Source organism: Sinocyclocheilus rhinocerous, unplaced genomic scaffold (assembly GCF_001515625.1).
Source record: "Sinocyclocheilus rhinocerous isolate Xijiao unplaced genomic scaffold, SAMN03320098_v1.1 scaffold504, whole genome shotgun sequence".
In the NCBI taxonomy this organism is placed as follows: Eukaryota; Metazoa; Chordata; class Actinopteri; order Cypriniformes; family Cyprinidae; genus Sinocyclocheilus; species Sinocyclocheilus rhinocerous.
This window is the reverse complement of record NW_015645076.1, coordinates 1,741,670-1,768,274: the sequence shown is the minus strand read 5'-3', so window position 1 is coordinate 1,768,274 and position 26,605 is coordinate 1,741,670. Positions and strand designations below refer to the sequence as shown.

The 26,605-nt window shown below is 37.3% G+C and overlaps 3 protein-coding genes across 3 annotated transcripts in view; all 3 read left to right on the top strand.

The window, feature by feature from the left end:
• Positions 1-2,705, top strand: part of LOC107705586 (plakophilin-4-like) — a 48,511-nt gene extending 45,806 nt beyond the window's left edge. Inside the window, exons 22-23 of the mRNA XM_016508931.1 lie at positions 761-847; positions 1,769-2,705. Coding sequence (XP_016364417.1) covers positions 761-847; positions 1,769-1,921 — 240 coding nt within the window. The 3' untranslated portion in view covers positions 1,922-2,705. The remainder of the gene's footprint in view (positions 1-760; positions 848-1,768) is intronic.
• Positions 2,706-5,137: 2,432 nt separating this feature from the next.
• LOC107705506 (protein TANC1-like) overlaps positions 5,138-26,605 on the top strand; it is a 36,073-nt gene continuing 14,605 nt past the window's right edge. The window contains exons 1-2 of the mRNA XM_016508812.1: positions 5,138-5,242; positions 22,601-22,699. Of these exons, the coding sequence (XP_016364298.1) occupies positions 22,636-22,699 (64 nt within the window). The 5' untranslated portion in view covers positions 5,138-5,242; positions 22,601-22,635. The remainder of the gene's footprint in view (positions 5,243-22,600; positions 22,700-26,605) is intronic.
• On the top strand, positions 6,695-12,284 carry LOC107705507 (DNA polymerase epsilon subunit 2-like). The gene is made up of 4 exons (XM_016508813.1): positions 6,695-6,740; positions 11,676-11,748; positions 11,836-12,070; positions 12,216-12,284. The coding sequence occupies exons 1-4, from the start codon at positions 6,695-6,697 to the stop codon at positions 12,282-12,284; spliced, it is 423 nt and encodes a 140-aa protein (XP_016364299.1).

Below are 26,605 nucleotides of genomic sequence, written 5' to 3'. Positions count from 1 at the left end.
GTTTGAATCATCATTGGCAAATTCTTTAAATATAAAAAACTTACTTACAGGCTGTGAGTCAGAACAGCCGGCATTGTAGTCTACTCTATAAAACCGCTTATAAGCCGCTTATCTACATTGTGGTCTACACCATAAAATGCACACATCTGAATATTTGGTTTGAACTGTTCTGGAACAGTGTTGTAAATACAACTTAACCACTGATTTCTAGTCGTGTCCTCTTTTGGAAGGCCAAACAAAGTATTTTCGCTTTCGCAACGAAACACACAGCGTCTTCACAACATGGTGGCGGCAACAACAACAATAAAGTTACGCCTTCTTTCTTTGCGTATACATTTGGGCAGCATTATGCAAATCTTCCCACACAGTGACGTAGACACGTGGGGGCGTGTTTAAATGAGGCGTTTTAGGAGGGCGTGGACCAGTCTTAACTTTTATAAAGAATATCTTTTTGAGTTTGAGACTTTAGTCTTTGCAACTTTAGGGATCTTATCTATGCACGAACAGCTTGTAACACTCCAAAGAGAAAGGAAAAATTGAAATCGCATCATATGACCCCTTTAAAAAGAAACCTGAATGCATTAACACTAACTATATGGAACAGTATTATTTTATGAAGTCACTTGGTTTTTGTTGACTATGTTTAGAAAAACTTTTACTGTAAATCAGTAAATGGTGTCATTTATTATTTTTTTAATTTAGTTATTATTACATGTGTAAATGATGGACAAAAAGGTACCCATTTTGTCTCCTCTTTCAGCATGGCCGGCTCTACTACCCAGAGGAGGGAAATCAAAGCACCTATGACACTTTCGGAATGTACTTGTCATCTCCGATGGGCTACGAGGATGCGTACCTGGACGAGCCTGTTCGTTATCCCGTGGTGAGCGAGAGGAAAGAGAAAGGAAAACTTTAAATCGCATCATATGACCCCTTTAATAAATATTAATGTATTTTGGGATATACTAACATACATGATACTACATCATGACACAGGAAGAGACCTGTTCACACCAACACAAAAAGTCTGTGATAAACAATTTAATACGAATGAATGGCTTTTAATGTGTCTGTCCAGACCAATGCGAAAATTCACATGCCATCAATGCGACAAATTTTATTTCACGCATCGAGACAAATTGCATGTGATAATTGAACTAAATTGTTGTGCCAAACTTTTAAAGTTTTAATGCTGATATTTCGACAAATATTAGGTTTTCAATTATTGTTTACAGTTAAAAACATTATTATAACAGGATTGACGATTTGAGATCATCTCCTTCTAAAATAAATATCAAAATATAGTATAAGATGATTTTAGTATGGGATTGTTATGGTGGTGACGGTTATTATAGTTAACTAAAATTAACACAGAAAACCTTAATTTTCATTGAAATAAAATGAACTTTAACTGAAATAAGATAAATAAAACCCTTAAACTTGTTTTATAGCTTTTTCAACGTTTCTCATTTTCATTCAACTTGATGTACTAAAATAACAATCTAAATTTGATTAAAAAAACTAGGTAAACAAAAATGAATAAAAATGACAAAAACACTCAACAGAATTACTAAAACTAAAACTAAAAAATATAAAATAAAATGTTTAATAGTTTTAGTAATATTTAGTATCTTAGTGATAACACCGAGTTGAAAAATAAAATAAGAATTTATTAAAACAAGTCTTTTCTACAAAAAAAATAGAGAGACAATAAATACATAAAAGTATTTTCCTATAGATCATTTTATATACATATGTGGGTTACGAGGATGCGTACCTGGACGAGCCGGTTCGTTATCCTGTGGTGAGCGAGAGACAGGTGCTCAAACCCAATACCAACTACGTGGACTTCTACTCCACCACACGCAGGCCTTCATACAGAACTCAGCCCTACCCGGCCTCACCTGACTCATGGGTGTAGGCGTGTATGTTTGTGCGTATTTGTTCATGTAATGTGTAGCCATAGATAGAATATTGCAAGGAGCTGTTACTCCTTAAGACATATCTGGGTCAGTGGATTCCAAGACCGTTGTTTGGACAAGCTGTTGCGTTTGAAGTGACTGGTTCATTATCATTCGACAAATTGAATTTGTGTATTGTGTGTGCAAACAAGCCGGTGCAGCGACATTCATTTTCATTTGGATGTTTGTGTGTGTGTGCGCAGGTGTGAGTGGGAGTGAGTGTGTGTGTGTGTGTGTGTACATAGATGACAGATTATATGCTCCATTAAATTAACTTGAATTAGTTTGACCTGGGATTGAGTGTGAGCCAAAGACTTTACTTTTCAGTATCTAAACAGTAAAGAGTGTTTAAGGTCTGATTTACTGAGAACTTGAATCATCTTTTTATTATTTTTATTTTTCATGTTTTTTTTTATGGCATGTTATTATAGTCACCCCAGTTTTTCAGCCAAATAAAAAGATGTAACTAAATTACATATTGGCTGAAAAGGCTAATAAAGAAATAATAGCAGTGTAAAAGAAAAAAAAAAACACAAATAACAATGTTCTGTGCATTGGAAAACAAAAACGTCATTTTGTCTGGTCTCATTGCTGTAACCAAGTTAATGTAAAAATGTATGTATGTTCCATGGAGTCTTGTACAACTACGTCAGTTTATTGTACAACCATGATCTGTGCTACTAAGCACAAAAAACTGTGCCATGATAAATCACTATGTAGAACTGTGTGTAAATGTAAGAGACATGGAGGCAAAAGTTATTACTATGAGAATATTTAGATGTAATAAAGATAACATTTGTTTTTTTTAATATTTGATGTTGGATTATGTTGTTTATTCATCTACCATAAATTCTTTTTTATTTTCGAGTGGTTTTCGCACTACAAATTGTGTTAAAGCATTCTGACAGAGAATAACCCAGAGGACAGATTTAAGCTTCGCAGTAGCTTTCATTTGGAAGAAACTATTTATCATGACAGCATTAATTTGCTAATCAAATTTCAATTCAGAATGGGAAATGACACCCAGATTTGTAACACTGGCGTGCTTATTAGCAGACAGTGGCCTTAAGCTATTCACAAGTGAAGTCCTTGCAATATTAATGAGAAAGATGTTCCATCGATAGCCACACGGGGGCGCTTTTAATGGACGCGATTATAATGCACAAATATGAGCAGCAGCATACTATTTCAGCAGATATAACAGGACAGATATTATGGACCAGTGGTTTGAGGAAGTGGAAACCCCTGATACATATCAGTGTGTTTATTTTCTTCCTGGTGAGTTATTACTTCTACATGGTGTTCTGTCAGTACAGATTTATAAGCGGTCAGTTCCTGCTCCACTGTATCAGATATGAACAAAAGGGTCATTTTTTGTTATTAATAACTTAAATATGCTCGTGGTGTAATCTAGGGACTTTCAGAAATGTGCTCTGGTCAAGCTCATACACTTTTTAGAAATTATAAATTGCTTATGGAACCTTACAGGATGGAAATACAGAGCTAAAGTTAGTCATCACTCAATGAGGAGATGTAACTTAAATTAACATTAAGTTAATAAGTTTTATTATTTTATTTTTTTCTAATGTTTTATCTAACAGGATGACATTTTTTAAAGTGAGACAAACCAAATTCAGAATGGGAAATGACACCCAGATTTGTAACACTGGCGTGCTTATTAGCAGACAGTGGCCTTAAGCTATTCACAAGTGAAGTCCTTGCAATATTAATGAGAAAGATGTTCCATCGATAGCCACACGGGGGCGCTTTTAATGGACGCGATTATAATGCACAAATATGAGCAGCAGCATACTATTTCAGCAGATATAACAGGACAGATATTATGGACCAGTGGTTTGAGGAAGTGGAAACCCCTGATACATATCAGTGTGTTTATTTTCTTCCTGGTGAGTTATTACTTCTACATGGTGTTCTGTCAGTACAGATTTATAAGCGGTCAGTTCCTGCTCCACTGTATCAGATATGAACAAAAGGGTCATTTTTTGTTATTAATAACTTAAATATGCTCGTGGTGTAATCTAGGGACTTTCAGAAATGTGCTCTGGTCAAGCTCATACACTTTTTAGAAATTATAAATTGCTTATGGAACCTTACAGGATGGAAATACAGAGCTAAAGTTAGTCATCACTCAATGAGGAGATGTAACTTAAATTAACATTAAGTTAATAAGTTTGATTATTTTATTTTTTTCTAATGTTTTATCTAACAGGATGACATTTTTAAAAGTGAGACAAACCAAATGCTACCAAAATGTCAAATTCAACAAATCCATTGCTGTTTATTTGATTTTTTACTTTACTTTTTAGATTTACAACTAAATCAAATAAAAAAATAGAAATAAACAAAGTTAAAAACAAAATGTTTACAAATATTAACAGTTTACAGTATTCTTAATTTTTTTTAACTTATATTGTTTTAGGTATTGTTGAGTTTCTGCTTTTAAAATTAAAATTAAATTTACATTATACCAAAATTAGCTATAGAAGTAGCAGATTAATTATCTAATATTCCTTTAGAATGTCATAAATGAAAATCATTGCTGTTTTCCCCACCAAAAATTATGTCACCTCCTGAAAGATGATGTAATTGTTAATTAAAGGAAGAAAAAAAAAACTGGAATAGGAAATTGAGAATTTATGGGAAATATATAAGAAAACTATTTGAATACATTTTTAATGCATTACATCATACATACATAATTAGAGAAAAAAATACTACTCAAAAAAAAAAAAAACTACTCAATCCAAAGTAGTACAATTATTTATCAAATTAAAATTCTATCCAATTAATTGTGATAATAAAGATAACCAATATGATTTTCATCTTTACAATTTTTGAGATTAAGGTATTTGATGAAGACATGATAGCTATCAGACACCTCTTAGATATGATTTTTGTTTAAAAATGTATTTTACTTTTTTATTTATTTAAAATACTTTTGAAAAATAATGTGTTTTTTGAACATTAAAGCATGTCAACATATTCTGTTACACCAAATACACAAAATAATGATCTTTAAAATAGCATCATATGACCCCTTTAAGGAAAGGGCGTTTTTAACTGTCCTTGTGAACAGACATTTCTCACTCAGAGCGGTGGGAGTGAGTCAGTTCCCCGCGTTGTCTGTTCTGGGTTCTGATTGACGGAACCTGGAGAGGGAGGAGTTGGTCTCTCCCTCTCTCTCACTCCAGTTCTAAACTTTGACTGAACGAGAAATGAGCGTGTCAGGCAGAAGCTAAGCGGAATCTCTCTTAAAACAGGTACGTTTTCTAAAAACTTTAAATCTGACACGTTTGTACACGAGACACGACGGACAACCTTTGCCAGTTTTGGTCCGTGAAGTTGCTGCACAGAGGCGCGTTCGTGTTAACGGATGTATCAGTTATTTATTTCACAGTTGTTTTCACGGTTGTTTTATACGCGTCCTTTGTTGGACAGCTCATGTTTACCTTGTCGGGCTCAACAGCAGTGATTGAGTGGTCTGTCATACTGTGATATTGTCCTTTATGTCATACTGTTGTCACGTGCAACACTGATCATAATTTGTGCACAAACCCGTTTAGTAATTTGCAGGCCTGATTCTTGATATTTTTGAATCATTTGCTGATCTTTATTTTATTAGTCAAACAAGTCTGTATGTAACAGCTGCTTTCTTGCCACTTGTTTGTGGTAAGAATACTGTACTAGACTTGAATGGAAAGAGCAGATGTGGCGAACGTCGGTCCTGGAGAGCCGCAGCCCTGCAGAGTTTTGCTTCAACCCTAATCAAACACACCTGAACAAGCTAATCAAGGTCTGAAGGGTTACTAGGAAGCTACTGCATGTGAGATTTTATTAGGGTTGGAGCTGAACTGTGCAGGGCTGCGGCTCTCCAGGACTGGAGTTCGCCATCCCTGGGAAAGAGGTACGTATCAATATGAGGATATTTTGTGTTGCAAATACAAATAGTCAGGAACTTTGGACCTTTAAATCAACACTTAAAGCCTGAGAGTCTCTTTTCTACTTTACACACATGCTCATTTTAGGAAAAATGTGACGTACCCGAGACTTTCCAGCCAGGGTCATGAGCCAACTGACACTGAACAGGTGTGCACACACACACAATGCACACATGCTATACTATAGGGTGACCATACGTGCCATTTTCCCCCAGGATGCGTCCTGGGAAAATGGCACGTATGGTCACCCTACTATACTAGATTTGACAAAGTAATGGAATGTGTTTGCTCTTGCATTTGTAAAGGTCAGCTAAACCAAGACTGTGGCCGTTCCTCAATGCCTGCTTGTCTTGCATTTCTCGTCTCTTTTCCACACAGTACCCTGAAGCCTCTAGGTTCAGTTAGTTAATGTTTTCAGTTCAGTAGTCGTCTGTTATTGCTGCCCTCGGCCAGAAAGTAATCAGATCACTTGCGGTAAGCAGAGTAGGATTTCATTTCTAAAGCTTGCTGCCATTGTTCTGATCACTGAATCTGTTGTTGCATGCTCTATTGAACCCTATCGAATTATATTGAATTTTGCAAAAGCAAGAGCATGGAGCACATGCCTTGTGGGTTTGCGTGAAAGAAGATATTGTCCTTATCCCGCTGCTTAATCCTTACGGTTCCTTCATTGTCTTGTACTTCCACTGTGAGCATTCCAAGCACTGTTTCCATACTTGTGATAATTTGTGCCATCTTCAGCTAGAACAGCATAATTGTTGCTTAATGGAGAATATGACTGAACTTCAGGTTATAAAGCCCTTGCTTCTGGGCTCTGGAAGTGAAAACTCCATTTGTTTTCCCCATAGGGGAATTGATTTTTAAGAATAACTTTTAAACCTGTTGTATATAAAGACAGACCTGTTGTGAACCCAGAGGTTCTTAATCGATGCTTTATCTTTTTGATTGTAGCCATCCGTTTGCATTATTCCAATTATTAAAATAATAACAACAGTGAAATTCCACCAATATTTGTGTGTATACACTGTAAAAAAAAAAAAAAAATACAATAAATAAATAATCCTGTTTTTTTTTTTTATACAAAAAAACCCCCCAGCAGATCCTGGCAGATGTGGTTGCCAGAATAATTCTGTAAAAAATACAATAAAAATGTAAACATTTACAGAACAACCTGTATAAAACTGTAATTTACCAACAAGAAAATTGCAATTTAAGATTTTAAAACAAGCGGTTCATTTATAAATTCGTATATTCTTACCTACATGCTGTAGAAATACAAACAGAAGACAGAAGACAACAAGCAGTGCTGAAAAGGGGTGGAGCTACATAAGGTCTATATAATCAACAATTTCAAATTAATATTACCATTGTTTTTTTAAATTTGGTTATGCCATTCGCAAAAGTTAAAGGGGTCATATGATGCGATTTCAATTATTCCTTTCTCTTTGGAGTGTAACAAGCTCTTGGTGCATAAAGAAGATCTGTAAAGTTGCAAAGACTAAAGTCTCAAATCCAAAGAGATATTCTTTATAAAAGTTAAGAGTCAGCCACGGCACTGGATAGCTGGTCAATCACAGCACACCTCGCTTTTTCAGACCGATGAGCTTTGTAAAAATCGACGCGTTTCAGAAAGGCGGGGCATAGAGGAGAAACAATAATGTACAGTATGTGGAAAATAATGTGTTTTTTTAACCTTAAACCGCATAAACACATTTCATTACACCAAATACACAAAATACTGTTCTTTTTAGCAGCATCGACCCCTTTAAATAAAAACATTTGAATGTTTAGAAATATTAACACAAACATTTTACAGCTTTCTAAAAAAAACTTAATATTGTTTTGGGTATTGTTGAACTTTTGCCTTTAAAATTACAATAAAATTTGCATGTATGCAAAATTTAGCTAATTGAAGTAGCAGATTAATTAAACAATATTCCTTGTAATATGTCATGTTGTTTGATGTAATTTCTGAAGATGATGTAAAAAAAAAAAAAAAAAAAAAAACAGGAATGGAAAATTGAAGACGTATAGAAAAATCCTATGAAATAATATAGAAAATATTCCCAAGAAATCATTTAGTTTGAAACATTAAGAACAAAAAACACAAGAAACACAAACATCATCAATATTTCTTAATTGCCAGTTTATCATATTAGAAGTTACAGACGATCCTAGGAAATGGCGAAATGGCAACACCTCAAACCAAAGTAGTAAAATTATTTATTAAAATTTTTAAATAAAAGTTTGTAATGTTGTGATTCACCTTGTGGCTGGCTGGCTTGGTTCATGGCTTTATCTTAATTTGTGTTCCGAAGATGAACGAAGGTCTTACGGGTTTGGAACGACATGAGGGTGAGTAATTAATGACCGAATTTTCATTTTGGGGTGAACTAACCCTTTAACGAAGTTTGAGTGAAAAATTAGTAAAAGTAATTATTCTGGAACTAACGCCACTGAAAAAAGTAGGCAGACACTAATGCATTCTATAATGTTGAAAGATACTAAAAAAAATCCTGTAATCAAAAAATAGCTTGATTTGAACATTTTGTATGAACATTCTGATTCTTGTTTATAATGTTTAAAATGACTATTATGATAAAATTGTGCATTTAAAAAAAAGAAGAAAAGAACATTCTGTGACTTGCGGAGTCATAATAAAATGCAAAGGGAGGACTGTTTTCATACAGAGAATCCTGGCAGCTGAAGAGGGAGTGCTACAGAAGTAGTTCTGACTGGAATAAAACAAGTTTTAAAATCTTAAGAACTGCTGATTTAATCAGTGTAATTATTCCCTCTGTGAGCTCCAGAAGCGATCTAGTGAGTGATACATGCCCTCTGTGCTATAGTATTTGTTTGGACGTTGTGAGCTTTCCATCTCCCTGTCAACACCTTTAGAGCATTTTCCATGTTTACTCATTAATGAAAGTATACAGGCTTGCAAAGTCCTGCTGTTCCTTGAGTCACTCTAGTGTTTTTATGGCAGACTAATGGTTTAATTGGCTGTGCTTAACTCAGCGGGAGAGAATGAGCTAATGTTTGACCTGAAAAGAGCTGGAGTGAAAGGAGTGGGCTGGTTAATGTCCACTGGGTCTATAGGTTAGTGAAATGAAGTGTGGATTGTTACACTCACTGCCATCCAGACAGATTCAGAGACACTTTTGAACATCCTTCTTTTTTTCATCAACACACAGTATGTCGATGGCAAGATTTAACTTTGGTTTGTGGCTGTATTGAAGTGGGATCTGAAATAGGAAAAAATGCCTCACAATGTTTAATGTACTTCAGATGTCGAAATTACCAGAGAATCAGTTGTAGATCATCAGATCTACTGTATAAGTTTGGGGTGGTCATTGGTCTCAGCATTTCATCAGGGTGATGCACCATGATGTCAGATGTTGTGGTGGTTCAGGGAATAGTTTGTCTTATCACGTGTAGGACTGGGTATCGTTCAAAAATTTTCGACCGGCTAGTGCTGCAGGCTTATTGGCTCACTGACGCTGATGAGATTAACCCCTTAGGTATCGAAATTTGGTACCGAACGACGAGACGTTTTTCGATACTCGATGGTATCGAGGCATTTCGGTCGGTGCCTAAAAAGTATTGAACTCGATACCCAGCCCTTATCATGTGTGTTACATACACACCTCTCCTACAATCACTTGAGCTTTGAAATCATGGCCACTCTTCTCAGGTCACATTTTACCCCCCCCCCCAAATATCATAAAGAAAATGTATAAAACTATTTATTAAGACCCACAAATGATTTACATTGTCGTTTTTTAGGACAGTTAAGCAATTTTTTTTCAGTGCAATTACAGTAATACCTCTTGTTTTGTCTTTGCAGTTATTTATTAATAAAATTATTTCATTTGAAAAATAATTAATTTTTCATAAATAGATTGAAGGCAGTACAACAAACGCTACCATAATATATAAAAATATACAATAATAAAAAAAAAATCTTCATGCTACATGAAACAAGCTTTTGAGATGCTGATAACTGATAAATGGTCAAAATTAAACTTGGAAAATAACAAGGCACTAAAAACTAATGTATTTGACATTAGGGCTGTGCGATTTGGGGGAAAATATCAAATTGCGATTTTTTTTTTTGACAGATATTGCGATTTGATTTGTGATTTTAAATTTGCAAAGTCAAGCTTCAGCTCAATATTGTCAATAATGTGCAGCACAGTATGGGTATCATTACCCTGCTGAAAAAAACAATAGAAACCATCACAGAAATTCTTATAGTTTCCATTAAACCATTACAAAATTCCTTTTTGTTTTGGGCATTATTCCAATAGGAATTACTGTTGTTCTATTGGTTGCCATCTGCCAGATTACATCCACCAATAGAATCCATCAAATAGACACCATTATAGTTTACATTAAAACCAATACAATTCCCATTATAACCCTGAAATCCATTAAATTTGTTATTGTGTTTTGGGAGGGGTTCTATTGTTTGTTTTTTTCAGCAGGCAAGATTATAATGGTATAACTACTTTTACAGAATTAACTTAATTACTGAATTTCACAGAAAATATTTGTTTATTTTTTATAAATAAAGAACTGTATTTCTTAAGTCAATTATTAAAGTATTACATATGTTACATAGGCTGATTTATTAATTTTAAGTATTTGGGATTTTAAGAACAAGTGGAAAATGTGCTGAATGTTTCATTTCATCCAAGTGAAATTAGCAAACAGTTAGACTGAATTTACATTCGTTTTAAACGCAGAGCCAGGCGCGAGTCGACACAGGTTGCGCGCGTGCGTCAAGCCTCATCCATACTGCCAGATGCGCTCGTGAAGACTTGCGGAGCCGGGTGCGAGACGAGTATAAACGAGCATTACGAGACAGGCTGCGTGAGTGCGGCAAGCGTGAACGGCTCGTCCGTGACGCGGGATTCGCGCCGCGTGGGGCAGAGAGGAGCGAGTATGAGAAGCATTCACAGACACAGGCTGTGTGTGCGCTCTTCTGAATTGGGAATAGCCAACATGCATTATAAACTTATTTCAAATTAATCTGTTGCGGAGATAAAATGTGTAAGATAACGTTCACGTACTAACAAAAACATCTAAGAATGTATCTTTTATTCTCCAGTACTGAAAACAGAACCGATACGGGAGCTTTTGATATGCGCTGTGACGCAGCTCTTTTTTTACTCTTTTGTTCGTTGTCTGTCATTTCGAAGCTTAAGTTGCATACGGTTTTCTTTAGTTTTAATTTGCCTAACTATCGATCTGACCCAGTAGACGCCATAATCCCACTCTGTCTCTGTCTGTCTCTCTCCCGTCCCGCGGATTTTTTATTATTTTTTTAATGGTGGGTGTTTACGCAGTTGACTAGAGCAGTGCTGATTGGGGAGAACGGAGGTGCGCTCACTCTTGCCCAGGGCAAGTAAGACTGCAACTCAAGGCTGGCAGTCATGCATATGCTCTGGAACAGAGTAATATCGCGTCCATATCGCAGGCTTTGCGATTAGGAAATCGCAACGTCTCAAATCGCGATTTCAATTCGATTTCGATTAATCGCACAGCCCTAATACTAATAAGATTATGCTGGGATTAACGTAGAACTCAGAATAAACTGTTTACATTTTGCTTAGTATATTGCCAGTATTTGCAGTCATTTACCAGTCCACACACAGTTTTACTGGACACTAAGGCGAGTCTCGTTCTCTCTGCTGTTCTGCTCTTTCCATCCCTGGATCTCTGTAATTACATGATCTGTCTGTGTTCACAGGATGGTACGAGGATTCAGTGTTTCACGTCAACGCTTTTGGGTTCCCGCCCACAGAACCCTCTTCTTTCACCAGGTGTGCGTTAGCTTCTGTTGACTGTAGTATGGACTGTGTCGCTGGCATAGTTCTGCATCCACATGGAGTTTTCTTGTCTGTGTCCAGGGCTTATTATGGCAATATAAACTTCTTTGGCGGGCCGTCCAGCACTACGGTCAAAGCATCGGCCAAACTGAAGCAGCTGGAGGAGGAGAACGAGGACGCCATGTTTGTGATCGTGTCAGACGTGTGGCTGGACCGTGTGGAGGTTCTGGAGAAGATCCAAACCATGTTCTCAGGTCCAGTGAATCTCTTGCGTGTTTTAGTTTGTGCTCCCAAATTTGCTGATACAGATCATATGGTGAACATCATCTTTTAATATAGTCCTCATGTGCTGCAAAATAGTTCTGGTACCGTCAAACAAAATATGACATTTACGAGATGTGTGCAGATACAGTCAGTGTCTGCTCATCATAAGTGTTTATCTGAAAATCCTGTTTGCTCAGCTGATTGCCTACAGCTCTCAGATTGTGCTCAGATACGATTCTAACACAGAGAACAAGCTCTGGACTTAAACATGAGCATAAACACACTTCCAGATGAAGCACAGTCACCCACGTCTGGTGGTCTACATTTACAAGTCACTGTATTTAAGACCGAACAGAACATGTAACACAGAACTTTAAAAGGACTTGAAAGAGCAACAGCTAATAACATGATCAGTCCATAATTCAGAATGATGAACAGCATTGATTATGATTCTCGTTGTAATTAGTGGTAAAACATAACATTTTCTTGTTTTTCCAGCAAAATCTTTGAATTTAATTCTGTGTGTGTGAGTTAGGGCTGTGCGATTTGGGGGAAAATTTTTTTGACGGATATTGCGATTTGATTTGCGATTTTAAATTTGCAAAGTCAAGCTTCATCTCAATATTGCCAATAATGTGCAGCACAGTATGGGTATCATTACCCTGCTGAAAAAAACAATAGAAACCATCACAGAAATTCTTATAGTTTCCATTAAACCATTACAAAATTCCTTTTTGTTTTGGGCATTATTCCAATAGGAATTACTGTTGTTCTATTGGTTGCCATCTGCCAGATTACATCCCACCAATAGAATCCATCAAATAGACACCATTATAGTTTACATTAAAACCAATACAATTCCCATTATAACCCTGAAATCCATTACATTTTTTATTGTGTTTTGGGAGGGGTTTTATTGTTTTTTTTTTTCAGCAGGCAAGATTATAATGGTATAACTACTTTTACAGAATTAACTTAATTTCACAGAAAATATTTGTTTATTTTTTATAAATGAACTATTTCTTAAGTCAATTATTAAAGTATTACATTGATTTATTCATTTTAAGTATTTGGGATTTTAAGAGCAAGTGGAAAATGTGCTGAATGTTTCATTTCATCCAAGTGAAATTAGCAAGCAGTTAGACTGAATTTACATTTGTTTTAAATGCGGAGCCAGGCGCGAGTCGATACTGCCAGATGCGCTCGTGAAGACTTGCGGTGCGGAGCCGGGTGCGAGTATGAACGAGCATTACGAGTCAGGCTGCGTGAGTGCGGCAAGCATGAACGGCTCGTCCGTGACGCGGGGTTCGCGCCGCGTGGGGCAGAGAGGAGCGAGTATGAGAAGCATTCACAGACACAGGCGCTCTTCTGGCTCTTCTGAATTGGGAATAGCCAACATGCATTATAAACTTATTTCAAATTAATCTGTTGAATGTGTAAAATGTGTAAGATAACGTTCACGTACTAACAAAAACATCTAAGAATGTATCTTTTATTCTCCAGTACTGAAAACAGAACCGATAAGGGAGCTTTTGATATGCGCTGTGACGCAGCTCTTGCAAATTACCTTTTTTGTTCGTTGTCTGTCATTTCGAAGCTTAAGTTGCATACGTTTTTCTTTAGTTTTAATTTGCCTAACTATCGATCTGACCCAGTAGACGCGCCATAATCCCACTCTGTCTCTCTCCTGTCCCGCGTTCCGGGTTTTTTTGAAAAAAATTTTAATGGTGGGTGTTTACGCAGTTGGCTAGAGCAGTGCTGATTGGGGAGAACGGAGGTGCGCTCACTCTTGCCCAGGGCAAGTAAGATTGCAACTCAAGGCTGGCAGTCATGCATATGCTCTGGGACAGAGTAATATCGCGCCCACATCGCAGGCTTTGCGATTAGGAAATCGCAACGTCTCTAATCGCGATTTCGATTAGATTTCGATTAATCGCACAGCCCTATTTGACATGCACTTTTAAAGGAAAAGCATTCTTAAAGGGTTAAATATTTGCCATAAGCTATTATCTCTTTAAATTGGTGCATATTGATGATATAAATCTTAAAATAGACAGAAATATCTGCTGATATATATCTTATAATAGCTGATTTAATAATGTAATGATACAAAAAAAATGTAAAAATGCAGGTAGCAGCTGATGACTGACTTCATAATGTTTCTTGTTTTTTTTTTTGTTTTTTTTTATATTCTTGTTGTTGTTTTTTTTGTAAATTCGTAAAATTTTGGGGTAAATTATGACCTGGACACCTCTCGGTGAGATTCATCCTCTCACTGCTTATCATGGAAATGAATGAATCTGACAAGTGTGTGCTAGAACTCTTCTTCTGGAGGATCACGGAAACTAGTTCTTGCGTAACTGCTCATTAAACCAGTAAACTTCTGTCTAAAAATCTGCTCTTGTTAGGCCTGAAAAGCTTGACAGCTTTTGATGTGAGGGCTGCACATTTGTATAAGACTCCCCATGTGTCATATGTCTTATTCAAATGGTAAAGTGGGGAGGAGATTTAGGCCAGATTGTCCATAAAAGGAAACAAGGCCATTTTCCCTTAGGTTTCAGCCATAAAACCTATTTAGAAAAAGATGTCCTCATTTCCCGCTCACTGAATGAGCACTGCCAATTCTGAAACCCCTAAGACGAGTCGTTCATTTGCACTACGAATGCATTTCTGAATGTGTCATTTGAATGAAAAATTCCCATTCAGCTGTTTTATATTTTCATTTATATTATAGCACTTAAACTCTACAGCATTATGAGACTAAATTTACTTCAGTATATTTTGTGTTCCGAATGCATGTTTTTTTCTGATTTCTATACTTTTTTTTTAGTCATGTTTTGCTTTCAATCCCTCAGTATCCACCCCAGTCGCCACCTTATTTCTTGCCATTCTCTATTTTTCCCTCCACCCTCTGATAAATCTCAGCTTTCATCCAATTAAACTCACATTTAGGCTGCAGTCATGGCCCACAGAAACCTGCTATTACTAGAAAGTACAACTTAAAACGTTATTCACGGTGGAGGGCCAGCGGTGGTCAAACCAGAGCTTTCCAGTTGCTTGGTTCCAGTTCTGGCAAACACACCACGGTGAAGCTCTAATGCACTTTTCTGGAGTCTGTAATTAGATTTTCAGTCACGCGCAGGGATGATTTGGTCTGGTCTTTTTTAGCTTCTCAAACAGAAATCGGTGACTTTAAAAGCAGAAGACCATTATTGATATCACTTGTGACAGTGAATTGGTAGCCAATATGCAATGTCTATGAAAAAGCTATTAGTACAAAATTAGAGGGTTTTTGTAATTATAATTTTAGTGTAGTGGAAACAAAACCGACTTCAGAAGATCTGAATGTTTCATAGTGAAGTTAACTCTTATTTTATAGGGTTCTGCCTGTATGCACTTTGTCTCTGTAAGGCATAAGGCCTTTTTCCCTGTATCCAGCACTATCCAGATGGATTTAGTTATGTGACATCACCTCTGTGACATCAGTGTCTCTGCAAATCTGTACAGTATGTGGCTTGACAACCCAGGCGTTGTGAACTCAATTTTGCATGTGTGTGTGTGACCCTGCTTCATGTTCCTGGGGTGCACATGTGCCTATGTATATAGGAGGAAATGATGGCTGATGAGAAAATGAGATGGTTTTTGGATGGGCACAATGTCTGTGATGTGCTTTTCATTATGTCATTTAGGCTTGTGTTTCAAAACCCACGTCTCTGAATGACAGGATGTGGATCCTTTCAAATCCAGGCAATTAGTATTGAATCCATTGAACCAGTTCTGTAGAGTGCTGCTTTTTAGGCTTGGTGACAATTCATTTTAACATTTTAACAGAACACAAACTAATCAATCCCAGAGTTTGTCTCCAAAACAGTAACAAATTATAGTATGTGCACAACTGTGATGCATCATTTAAAGGACATAATTTGCTGCTTTAATTAATAATTTCATAAATTACCCTTATATGATATTATTTCCTCTGTTGTTCTTTTTATTTGATTGCTTCTGGTTGGTTGTGGCCAGCAGTCCTGTGGCTGAGGGAAAGAATCAGCAAAATTGGTTGCGCTGTATAAAAGAGCTGATGGTGACCGTTTTTAAGCCCAAACCAACAGTCAGACCCATTTCTTAATAACTTCGAAGTCATTTTTCCACAAACATTTATTGCATGCTGCCTACAGCTATACTTTATTTCCTTTTTTTCTGCTTTTCCGCCTAAACAATCCTTTTCTTGGAACATCACAGAAAACAAAGTATTAGCGAGTCCATCACTCATTTGGACTTTTGAACAACATTGTTCAAAAGCTTAAAAATGACCCTTGGTTAATGACTCATTCTGTTCATACTTTACATTATTTAAGTTATTAGTTATTAATTAATCACAGGTTTTCAATTTCACACTGTATATGTTAAAATATATTTATTAAATAAAAAAATAAATTTATTATTTGCATATTTATGAGGTTACAACCCTCTATGCACACATTGGCAATAGAATCGCCATTAGCCAGTTAAATATATATATATATGTATTATGTGTGTGTGTGTAATTCCAAATAAACGTGTGTGAAAGAAACACAGAGTACTCTCAGCTAAGTGACGGTGAATTGGGTGCCTTGAGTTTAGTGTGTCAAATACACTGCGCATTTATTGATACCAATTGGAATAGTGTGCTTTAAAGGAGACATATTATGCCCCTTTTTACAATATGTAATATAAGTCTCTGGTGTCCCCAAAATGTGTCTGTGAAGTTTGAGCTCAAAATACTCCACAGATCATTTATTATATCATTTTGAAAATGCCTATTTTGAGTGGAAGCAGAAACACGCTGTTTTTCGGGCCTGTGTCTTTAAATGCAAATGAGCTGCTGCTCCCCGCCCCCTTTTCCAGAATAGAGCTGCGCCTTTACAGCTCGTATCTGCTAAAAACATCTGTTTTGGTTCTGATTATCATGTTTATCGCGCTGAAATCATGCGTTTTAAATCATATGAGTTTAAACTTCTGATATACGGTTTTCTGAGTGCACACATCCGAAGCACACGGACAGAAAGCGGCTGTCACAGCATGTGAGTACTAAACTAAGTTCTCATTCACACAAGTTTACGTTAAAAACACATGAGTTACAAAAACAGTCGGTTATGTCTGTGAAGGTAAACAGCTGGGAAATAAATCGCATGTTTATTTTAGATCTGTTTGGCAGCAGCAATATACATTAAATAAATCAATAAATCCACTGCCCTCTTGTCTCGTCTGAGGCTGGGACTCTAAATAGTGTTCTGTGCTCGTCTGTGCAGCCAAAGACAGAATAGTTAGCATGTTTTGCTCAAACTTTCGCCATGGCATTAGAACTGGTACACCGTTGCCGCTTGCGAAAACACAATAACGGCACCGTGGGTGTAAACTTGCAGATTAAGGGCCAGTAATATTATAATAAGATCCCTTTGTCACGTCACCAAGGGAGCGAAATCAGACGTGCTCATTTTCTCAGACGCTTGCAGAAAAAGGCTTCCCAAAACAGTTACTGGGTTAATCTTTTTCACGTTTCCTTGGTTGGTAGATGCACCGGGGACCTGATTATAGCACTTAAAGCCTGGAAAAGTCAGATTTTCATGATATGTCACCTTTAAAGACAGAGAGTAGTGAACCTATCAAGCGCTCCGTCAGAGTGTTCAAGTTGACTGAAAGCGAGTGTAAATATATCTGTGCTAAACTTATTCTTAGCCTCTAACTCAAATAATGGTGAGTAACATCTAACAATGAATTAGCCAGTGGCTAATGATAGACATTGTTTAGTCACCTGGCTTAAAAATGTAGTCACACATACAGTTTACTCTTATTGTAGAGCAGTGGTTCCCAACCTGGGGGTCGCTAAAGATTTTTGAGGGGTTGCCAAGCTCACTCTTGTTTTTTTTTTCTTGTTTTTTTCATTTATTTCATTTATAACAGCACGATAAATAATTCATTCCTGAATATTTGTAAAAATAATTCATATATGAAAAGAGAAGAAATTTCCTTAACGTTGAGCTTTTTTTGCAGCGTATTGCGAGAGTGGGACGGACGTTAGCTTTAAAAAAAGACGCAGCAAAGAGAAAATATGGCCAAGTGCCAGGGAGAAGATAAAAATGAATGTGCTAAAAAGAAAACAAGGATTTATTCGGACAGTTATCTTGAATTCGGTTTCATTGAAGCAATGGACAATGTGAGAATTGAGTGTGTAATCTGTGGTGAGAGACTAGCGAATGAAAGCATGAAGCCCTGCAAACTGAGGAGGCATCAGAGCACCAAACACCCACAGACGGTTGGTAAACCCAGATAATTTTTCCTAAGGAAAAAAAAACGTATGTCAAATAGACCCCAGAACATCAGAGATGCTTTGACTAGAGCTGGAAATGAAAATAGACAGGCAATGGTTGCATCCTTCGAGTGCGCTGTGTAAAAATGGCAAAAATAATGTGTGGGACACAGGTGGCTTCCAGACTAAAAACTGTACCTCTGTCCAATAAAAGACTGAATCAACAGAATGGAAAATGATGTTGAGAACACGTTGGTTGAAAAGTTAAAGATGCACCCATTTTCTATCCAACTTGACGAAACCTCTACTGTGGCAGATGAAGCAGTACTCATTGCATATGTGCAGTACATTGAAGATTCCGAAATAAAGGAGGACATACTTTTGTCTACTAATTTGTCTACAACAACACGAGGAGAAGATATTTTCCATGCGATTGACACATACTTCACCAAGCATCACATTCCCTATAATAATTTAGTCACATGCTGCACAGATGGAGCTGCTTCAATGATGGGAAAAAATAAGGGCTTCAATACACGTTTGAAGGAATAGGCTCCCCACTGTCTTGTGTATCACTGTATGATACACCGTCAAGCCCTGGCCAGCTAACACCTCTCTGATGAACTTAATGAAACACTCAAGACAGTTGTAAAAATCGTTAACTTTATTAAAGCCTGTCCGGTAAACAAGTGAATCTTTGCGGAGCTGTGTGAAGATGAGGTGCATCAGACTCTCCTCTTTCATACCGAAATGCGCTGGCTATCAAGAGGCCAAGTGTTAGTTCGTTTCACTGAACTGAAAGAAAAAATAAAAAAGTTCCTGAAACTGAACAACCAGAAACTGTTTGACGAAATGACAAATGAATTTCGTATCAGATCATCATACTTGGCTGATATTTTCAGCCTCTATAATGAAACAAACAAGCGCATGCAGTGCGCGGCTGCAATTGTGCTGGAATGCAAGGAAATTATTGACTCATTTGTGCATAAAGTGGACTTTAGGAAGAATAAACTGATAAAACGTGACTTTCCATCACTTCTCAAACAGACTGGGGGAAATTTACCTGAATCCTTGAGCAAAGAATTCACACGTCACATGGAACTGCTACAGGAGGTGATGAAATCACGATTTTCAGATGTTGATGAACATGTCGCCAAATGCGTTTGGGTAATGGATCCATTCACCCTGCAAAGGAGGAGGACGTGGAGTATTTAGAAGCGGAGGACGAGCTCTTGGATGTCAAGTCTAAATCTTTTCTGAGAAGATTCTTTACCAAACATGGGTACAAACGGTTCTGGCTGGTGAAAGGTCCCAACGTCGCACCTAAGCTTGCGCACCATGCTACAACCAGACTCATTCTGCCATTCGCCACAACATATCTGTCGGAGACTGATTTTAGCTCTCTGGTAACCATCAAAACGAAAGCACGCAACAAACTAGAAGTGACATTTTTTAAATGTTAAAATAGGGGTCTCCTGGAAAAAAGGTTGGGAACCACTGTTGTAGATGGTTGGGTTAAAAGCGTTGACTGGACAATTATAGTTTTAACAGATGCCAGTTAATGCATTTAGTATTGCTGTTTGCCACTTTTAATTTGGGATGCACCAATCTGATACTCCGTATCGGTATCGGCTCCGATACTGCCATTTTCTGCTGGATCGGGTATCGGTCAGATGAGACTGATCCAAATCCGATACTGTGCGTATACAATTCTGTGTTATTGTTAAGCCCCACGAAAGGCTCTAAAACATTATAAAGTACCATAAAGTTTTCGTGCACTATATATGGGCGAATTCCAAACGGAAGTGAGCATCCCTATGCCCTACTCCCTTCGAAGGGAAGAGCCCTTGAAGTGTGTTCTTTGAAGGGTTTAGGGCATTACTGTCTCATATAAGTGTTTGGAACTCCCTTGGTGAAGGGAATGACTGACCAAATGTTACCTTGACAACGCTGCGCATGCATGCAGCATTCAGCACTCCATCAGTTGTTGCAAATAAATAATAATAATAATAATTATTATTATTATTATTATTATTTTATTCAAATATCGTCTTATTTACTATTAAACTTTTTCAAACTAAACTTGCTTGCACTACCATCTTAAATCATATTTCTGTCACTGACGAAAAATATTTTGTATTACATTAAAATAAAGACAAATACAAATTAAATTAGCCTATTCTACTTATGTTTGTATGTGAAGTCGAAATCAACCCCAACTTTGCTTTAAAAAGCATCGCAAGATCTTCTAACTGAAGATAACATGATCACAAATGGAAATCACTTCGGTGAAGTGGCCATCGTATGTTCCCTTCGCTAACGGACTTCTGGAAGGGCTCTTCGTGAAGGGATTCAGTTGTTCACTTTCATTTGGAACGTCCCTACAAATGGCGTCCCCTTCCTGAAGTGCCCTTCAAGGGCGCAAAAAAACAGTTTGGAATTCGCCCTACATTCCAAGAGTTCTGAAGCCGTTCCATAGTTTAATGTGAGGTACAGATGAATATTTAAGGCATTAAATTCAAGTTCACGTAAACTCTTCTCTCCGCTGCGGCTGTCAGTCATTCTCCATTCAGCATTCAAACTGCATGTCACATTCGGTTATGACAGTCAAGACAATGAAACTCTCTCCAAGGTGATTCAATGTTCCTATTATTATACTTGATCTGTAGATGAAGATAAATGGTTTTTGCATAAAAGGACTTTATCTTGCTGGAGTTTAGTGCTGCTTCTAAATCATGTTACTTTTTACCGGATGTCTGTTAGATCCAACCCGATCTAACAGCAGTTGTTGGTTGTAAGATTCTTGAACTGCATTGTTTCAAACTATGGGCCCTATTTTAACGATCTAAGTGCATGGTCTAAAGCGCACGGCGCAATTGCGCTTAGGGCGTGTCCGAATCCACTTTTACTAGTTTAACGACGGGAAAGGAAAACAGTTGGCGCGCCCGGCACATGGTCTAAAAGGGTTGTCCCTATTCTCTTAATGAGTAATGGGTGTGTTTTGGGCGTAACATGCCATAAACCAATCAGAGTCTCATCTCCCATCCCCTTTAAAAGCCAGTTGCGCTCGCGCCATGGCGGGTTTGCTATTTACATGGCGGAATTAAATTTTTCATTTTTAAAAATGTCTGTGTGCTGCTGCGCGTTTACACACACCCTGTGTGTGTAATAGGCAAAGTGTATGCGAGCTGTGCACCCGTCTATAGGCGCATATTACTAACGCGCTCTTTAAATAACAAAGAAAAAATATTGCACCAGACTTTAGACCAGGTGTTTGTTGGTCAATGGCGCAGTGACTGGGTGTTATGGTGAAAATGACAGACTTCATGGTAATGTCTCCAGGTCTTCTCCAATCATTTAGTCCAGCCTGCACGCTTGCATTCATCTGCCTCCAATTTTGAGTGCAAGCCCACATCTCAAAATCCAATGAACAACCAATGCACAGAACCAAGTCCTCGCCCTAAATTTTTTCTTTTTCAATAATCTGTTTCTCTTGGATGTGCATCACAATATGGAGAAGATCTGTCACTACTTCCATTTCTATGCTACTTTTGGACATTCAGTGTAGCGTGAAATGCCTTGAAATCCAGTGAGCAGTCATTTGGTTGACAGTTAAACATCTACAGCCGTGTTTCCTAATTAGCAAATATCCACCTCTGACCTCTCTGTCACTGTGAGACCAGCCTATAGGCCTGGATACTAAGCAGATCCATTTAGCTATTTTAGAATCAAGTGGAGGTTTGGTAGATGGGCTGGTATTTCCTGCTATTGTCTGAAAGACGTGTCCGTGTGGGCAGCTGCTGTGTGGACACATGGAATGGACTCATGAAGGACAGTGGCACACAAGGTTTCCTCTTATTTTGAGTGGTTTATAGCAACTGGCCTTTCCTTGCCTACTAAGGTCTTTCAGTTTTTCTTCAGCTGTTAAATGTATTTTTATTTCACATTTAATGGATTATGTGAGTGGCGTGCAACAGTTTACAGTGTGTGGGTACTGCTGGCACTCACTGTTTCTTTCTTTATTTGTTTATATGCCTAAGACCAGGCAGCAGAGCATTAATTAGATGTGGAATGTGGGAATTTCATCAACCAATTCCTCCCGTCACGAGGTGGCAACACACACATACATAAAATGAATAGGGAGTTTTGTTTTCCATTGTGTTGTCAAGTTGTTGGTGACTTGTTTAAATTACTTGTCCAAAGCTTTGTGGTATTACTGACCAGATCTTTTTCTTTAACAGTTGCTAGTTGTCATGCATTGTATCATACATCTTCAATTAATTTGTGTCTCTGCAGGAACAAAGGACTGCAGTAAAAGTGGGAACTGTACCATGTTTAAGGGAGTGCTGAAGAAAGGGCGAGAGGGAGGAGGAAGAACTGGCAAAAGAGATGCAGGTAAGCTTCTTTATGCCCAGAAGGAAGGAAAATGATATTAATAAACTGCTGCGGAAACCTAATGAACTGTACTTTGCTGTTGTGTGTATGCTTAATTTAATTGTATAATTGGCATATGGCCTTCAAAGAGATTTACAGAGCTGTGGCTGGGATTGGCCAAATGAGATTTAGTTTTTTTTTTCTTATTCCAGCTCAAGCTGTGGCTTGTCATTGAAAATTATCTGAAATGATAATTTCACAATCGTAATAACAAATGTTAGGATCTCACAGCTTTCATAGAATAATAGTCACTCAAAAATAAAAGTTGACATTTACTCAAACTCATGTTGTTCCAACCCCATATAATATATTTTTTTCTCTATGGAACACAAAAGAAGGAATTTTAATAATGAATGGAGATTGGAGCGTTCAAAAAGCATGCAAAATCATCATAAAAATATCATACATGTAGTCCATATGACTAGTATGCTATTTTCTATGTCTTCAAAAGCCATACAGTGGCATACGGGAAACCCCGCACCCCCGTGAAGTGTGGGAGCCCCGCCCGTTTAGTGGGCCCTGTCGCAGGACATTCTAAAAGACATTCACAAATCACACAGAATGTGTTTTTGCTTTGAAAAACCCAAGACACGGCAGTGGAATTTGGAAAAAATGCAAGGTCTCCTTTTTTTAAAACTTTTAAACTTCTTTTGACTTGATCGCCGCATTTTTAGAATGTCGTGTCATGCTTGAGACACTGCACAAGACACGACAGCAAAGATAGTGCAGTGGAGTGGAAAAGTTAATTGAAAAACTCTTAATGTCGCTTAATATTCTAAAACAATAACCAGGGAAAATTGATTTTCTCTCACATTTTAATTCAATTCAGTTCAAGTTTATTTGTATAGTGCTTTTCACGATACAAATTGTTGCAAATACTCAAAGGTAGACACACATCCGCCATTAAAGCATGTAACAGTGAGTAAAACAATGGTAATGTGTGTGAATAGAGTATTAGTAATGTAAGCGAGATTAGCGGCAACCACGCTGGCGATGGTAACGGGCTATATGCTAATAGCGGACTCGGGAAATCAAAATAGAACTAGTTATAACAAGGCGCTCTGATTGTTTTTGTTGTAGAATACGATAGGGGATATATTCACTCGTTATAGAAACGAAAATGATGGTGTATAAAATTGATTTTAAGATTTTTAATTCTTTAAGACAATAAAGAATTAACTTGACGGAGCTTTTACTTGTCATAAACGCTATACTTCTAAGACAACAGCACCACAATCGAAGTGGATATTTTTACGCTTAACGTGGCTTATGCATTAAGACAGTGATATTAAAAGATCAAACTCTGCAGAAGAGCCCAGAATATGAATGCAATGCACAAAGTTTTACATTAAGCGTTTACCAGTGGTAACATGCAATTGTTATGCTCTACCTGTTCTTATTCAATTCGGTTGGTGTAACCTAATATATTTCTAATGTTAAATAACATTTTTAAATAAAATTAATTAATTTAGATGTTACCACATGAAGCGCATTTTTAGATTATCATTACGGTTAATGTGGCTTAATGCATTAACACATTAAAAGACCAAATTAACCTTGATGATGCAAATATGTTTTTGTGCCCTGGTCAGCTGCTGTGCTTCTGTGATAACCACCTATTTCAAATGGCAAACACTTTAGCGGTTCAGTACACTGACGACTTGTCACCAGACTTTGCCATGCAATTTCTATCTTTCATTCTCAAAATTGAAAGGGATCAAGACATTTCCCCGGAGCACAATGTGACAAGAAAGACTGTCCAGTATAGCTCTTCTGAGTATTGAGAATGCCCGTGCTCTAGGGTTGTGACGATGAGGAAATTTTCCCACCGGTTAATCGACGTGTGACAACACTGGTAATACCGGTATCACCGCGGGGGCGGGGGCGTTCCCTCTTTTCCTCGCTTTCCTTCGCTTTTAAATGGCGTGCGCATTTTACTTTTCCTTTCAAATAGCGGCAATTCGGAGTAAAGGAATTGTTCGTTTTTAGTTCGTTTGAATTTTCCCTCTTTTCCTCGCTTTCCTTCGCTTTTAAATAGCTTAAAATTTTACTAACATTTTACTTTCACTTTCGAATTAGTGGCATTTTGGCGTCAATTGCTTGAATGCAACAACAAAATACCACGTCAAACTCACTTCAGCCTATATATAAAACATAGAACTTTTATTAACAAAACAAATAAAAATACACCATGCTATAAGGCAGGTTATGCCTAATATAAAACTACAAATAACTTACATAAAGTTTAAATAGGTATACAAAACTGGAAATAAGTAAACGTATAATATATAACCAAATAAATAAGAAAGTAGAACGTTTATTAGCAAAACGAGTAAGAAAGCTTGGAGGCACGGCATACACCTTGATGTCAAATAAAATAAATAAATGACACAAAGTTTAAATAAAGTAAAAATCAGCAAACAATGTGGAACCAATTAAATAAGAAACGAATGTTTAAAAAAACTTCCAAAATCAGATAAACGGCAAAAGTCAACAGGCTTTTCAAAATCCAAAATATTGCCAAACAGGCGCTTTTGCATTTCGTCTCGAAACTAAATCATCCGCGATGGTCTTGTCTGTCTCACCCCACTCTTCTTGTCAGTCAGCTCGACTCACTTTCTTTATATGAGGGGGCAGGATGTTCTTCAAAAATTACATTTTTGTGTTCCACGAAAGTCGTATTAGCTAAGGAATGGCATGAGGGTGAGTAAATAACTGAATTTTCAATTTTGTGTGAATATTCCTTTGAGAGTCTCTACGCTTTCACACTTATGCCACTCTCTTGAAACGTCAACCACTGCGACAAATAAGAGTCATTACTTCATTAATGATGTCACGTTACTATGACACCCAGTTCCACAAGATCGCCCTTGTATCCGCTCGGGCTTCTTGCTGAATTCAGCATCATTGCTGGCCCGATCCCTCTCTCCCAACGGAGCCTCTCAATGGAGCCATGTTCCAATTAACCTCATTCATCTCTGCTCCACTCACTCACTTAAGTATGTCAAGACAAGTTTGAGAGCAGCCAAACAAACACTACCTGACCCACATACAAGAAACTTCTCATCTGCTAATCTAACTCGGTGTCTTTTTTTTTTTAAGTCAGGAGACTGCAAATAAATAATTTCCCTTGTTTATCGTCCTCTCTTGAATGTAGTTGATTGTCACTTTGTTTATTCTCTGATGTGCAAATCTGCTCTACTAACATCGGTGAACTCCCTCTGGTTTTCATACTGACAGCCGATGAAGTCTCTGTCGGTTAGAGACAACACTTGTGTGTCCTCTAAAGAGACATATTGCTCATGAAGTATTTACGACACCTTATGTTAGCTGCAGGGGGATGGAGAGAGTCATCCAGCACACATGACAGATCAGACGCCAGTCTTACACTCAACAGTGCCACTTTTTGTGGCGGCTCATCTGCCTGGAAGCTCTGTTCTCAGTTGCGAAAGTAATAAAGAGCAGCAGATACACAAGTAGTGAGATCATGAGAAACCTTTCTGGTGCCAAATATGACAATTTTTATTCAGTCAAATCTGTTGTCGTTTGTTTTTGAGGAATCTGGATTTCAGAAAGTCACATACATGTGATTATGTACAGTTTTTCTCAAAAGACACATTTCTGTTTAACATTTTTCAAAAAAATAAAAAACTCAATTTTATAAACTTCAAAATCAAACAAATTAATCTTTAATTTAAATGAAACTTTGCCTTCACGTGATTTATTGCATATTGTCATATGTACAGTATTAAAAACATTGACCATGCCTTCTTCCAGCACTGAAGGAGGTTTCAGAGCAACTGGTATACTTTTTGAACTGTTCAACATACTACTATGATCAATAATACCATTCGAAAGTTTGGGGAT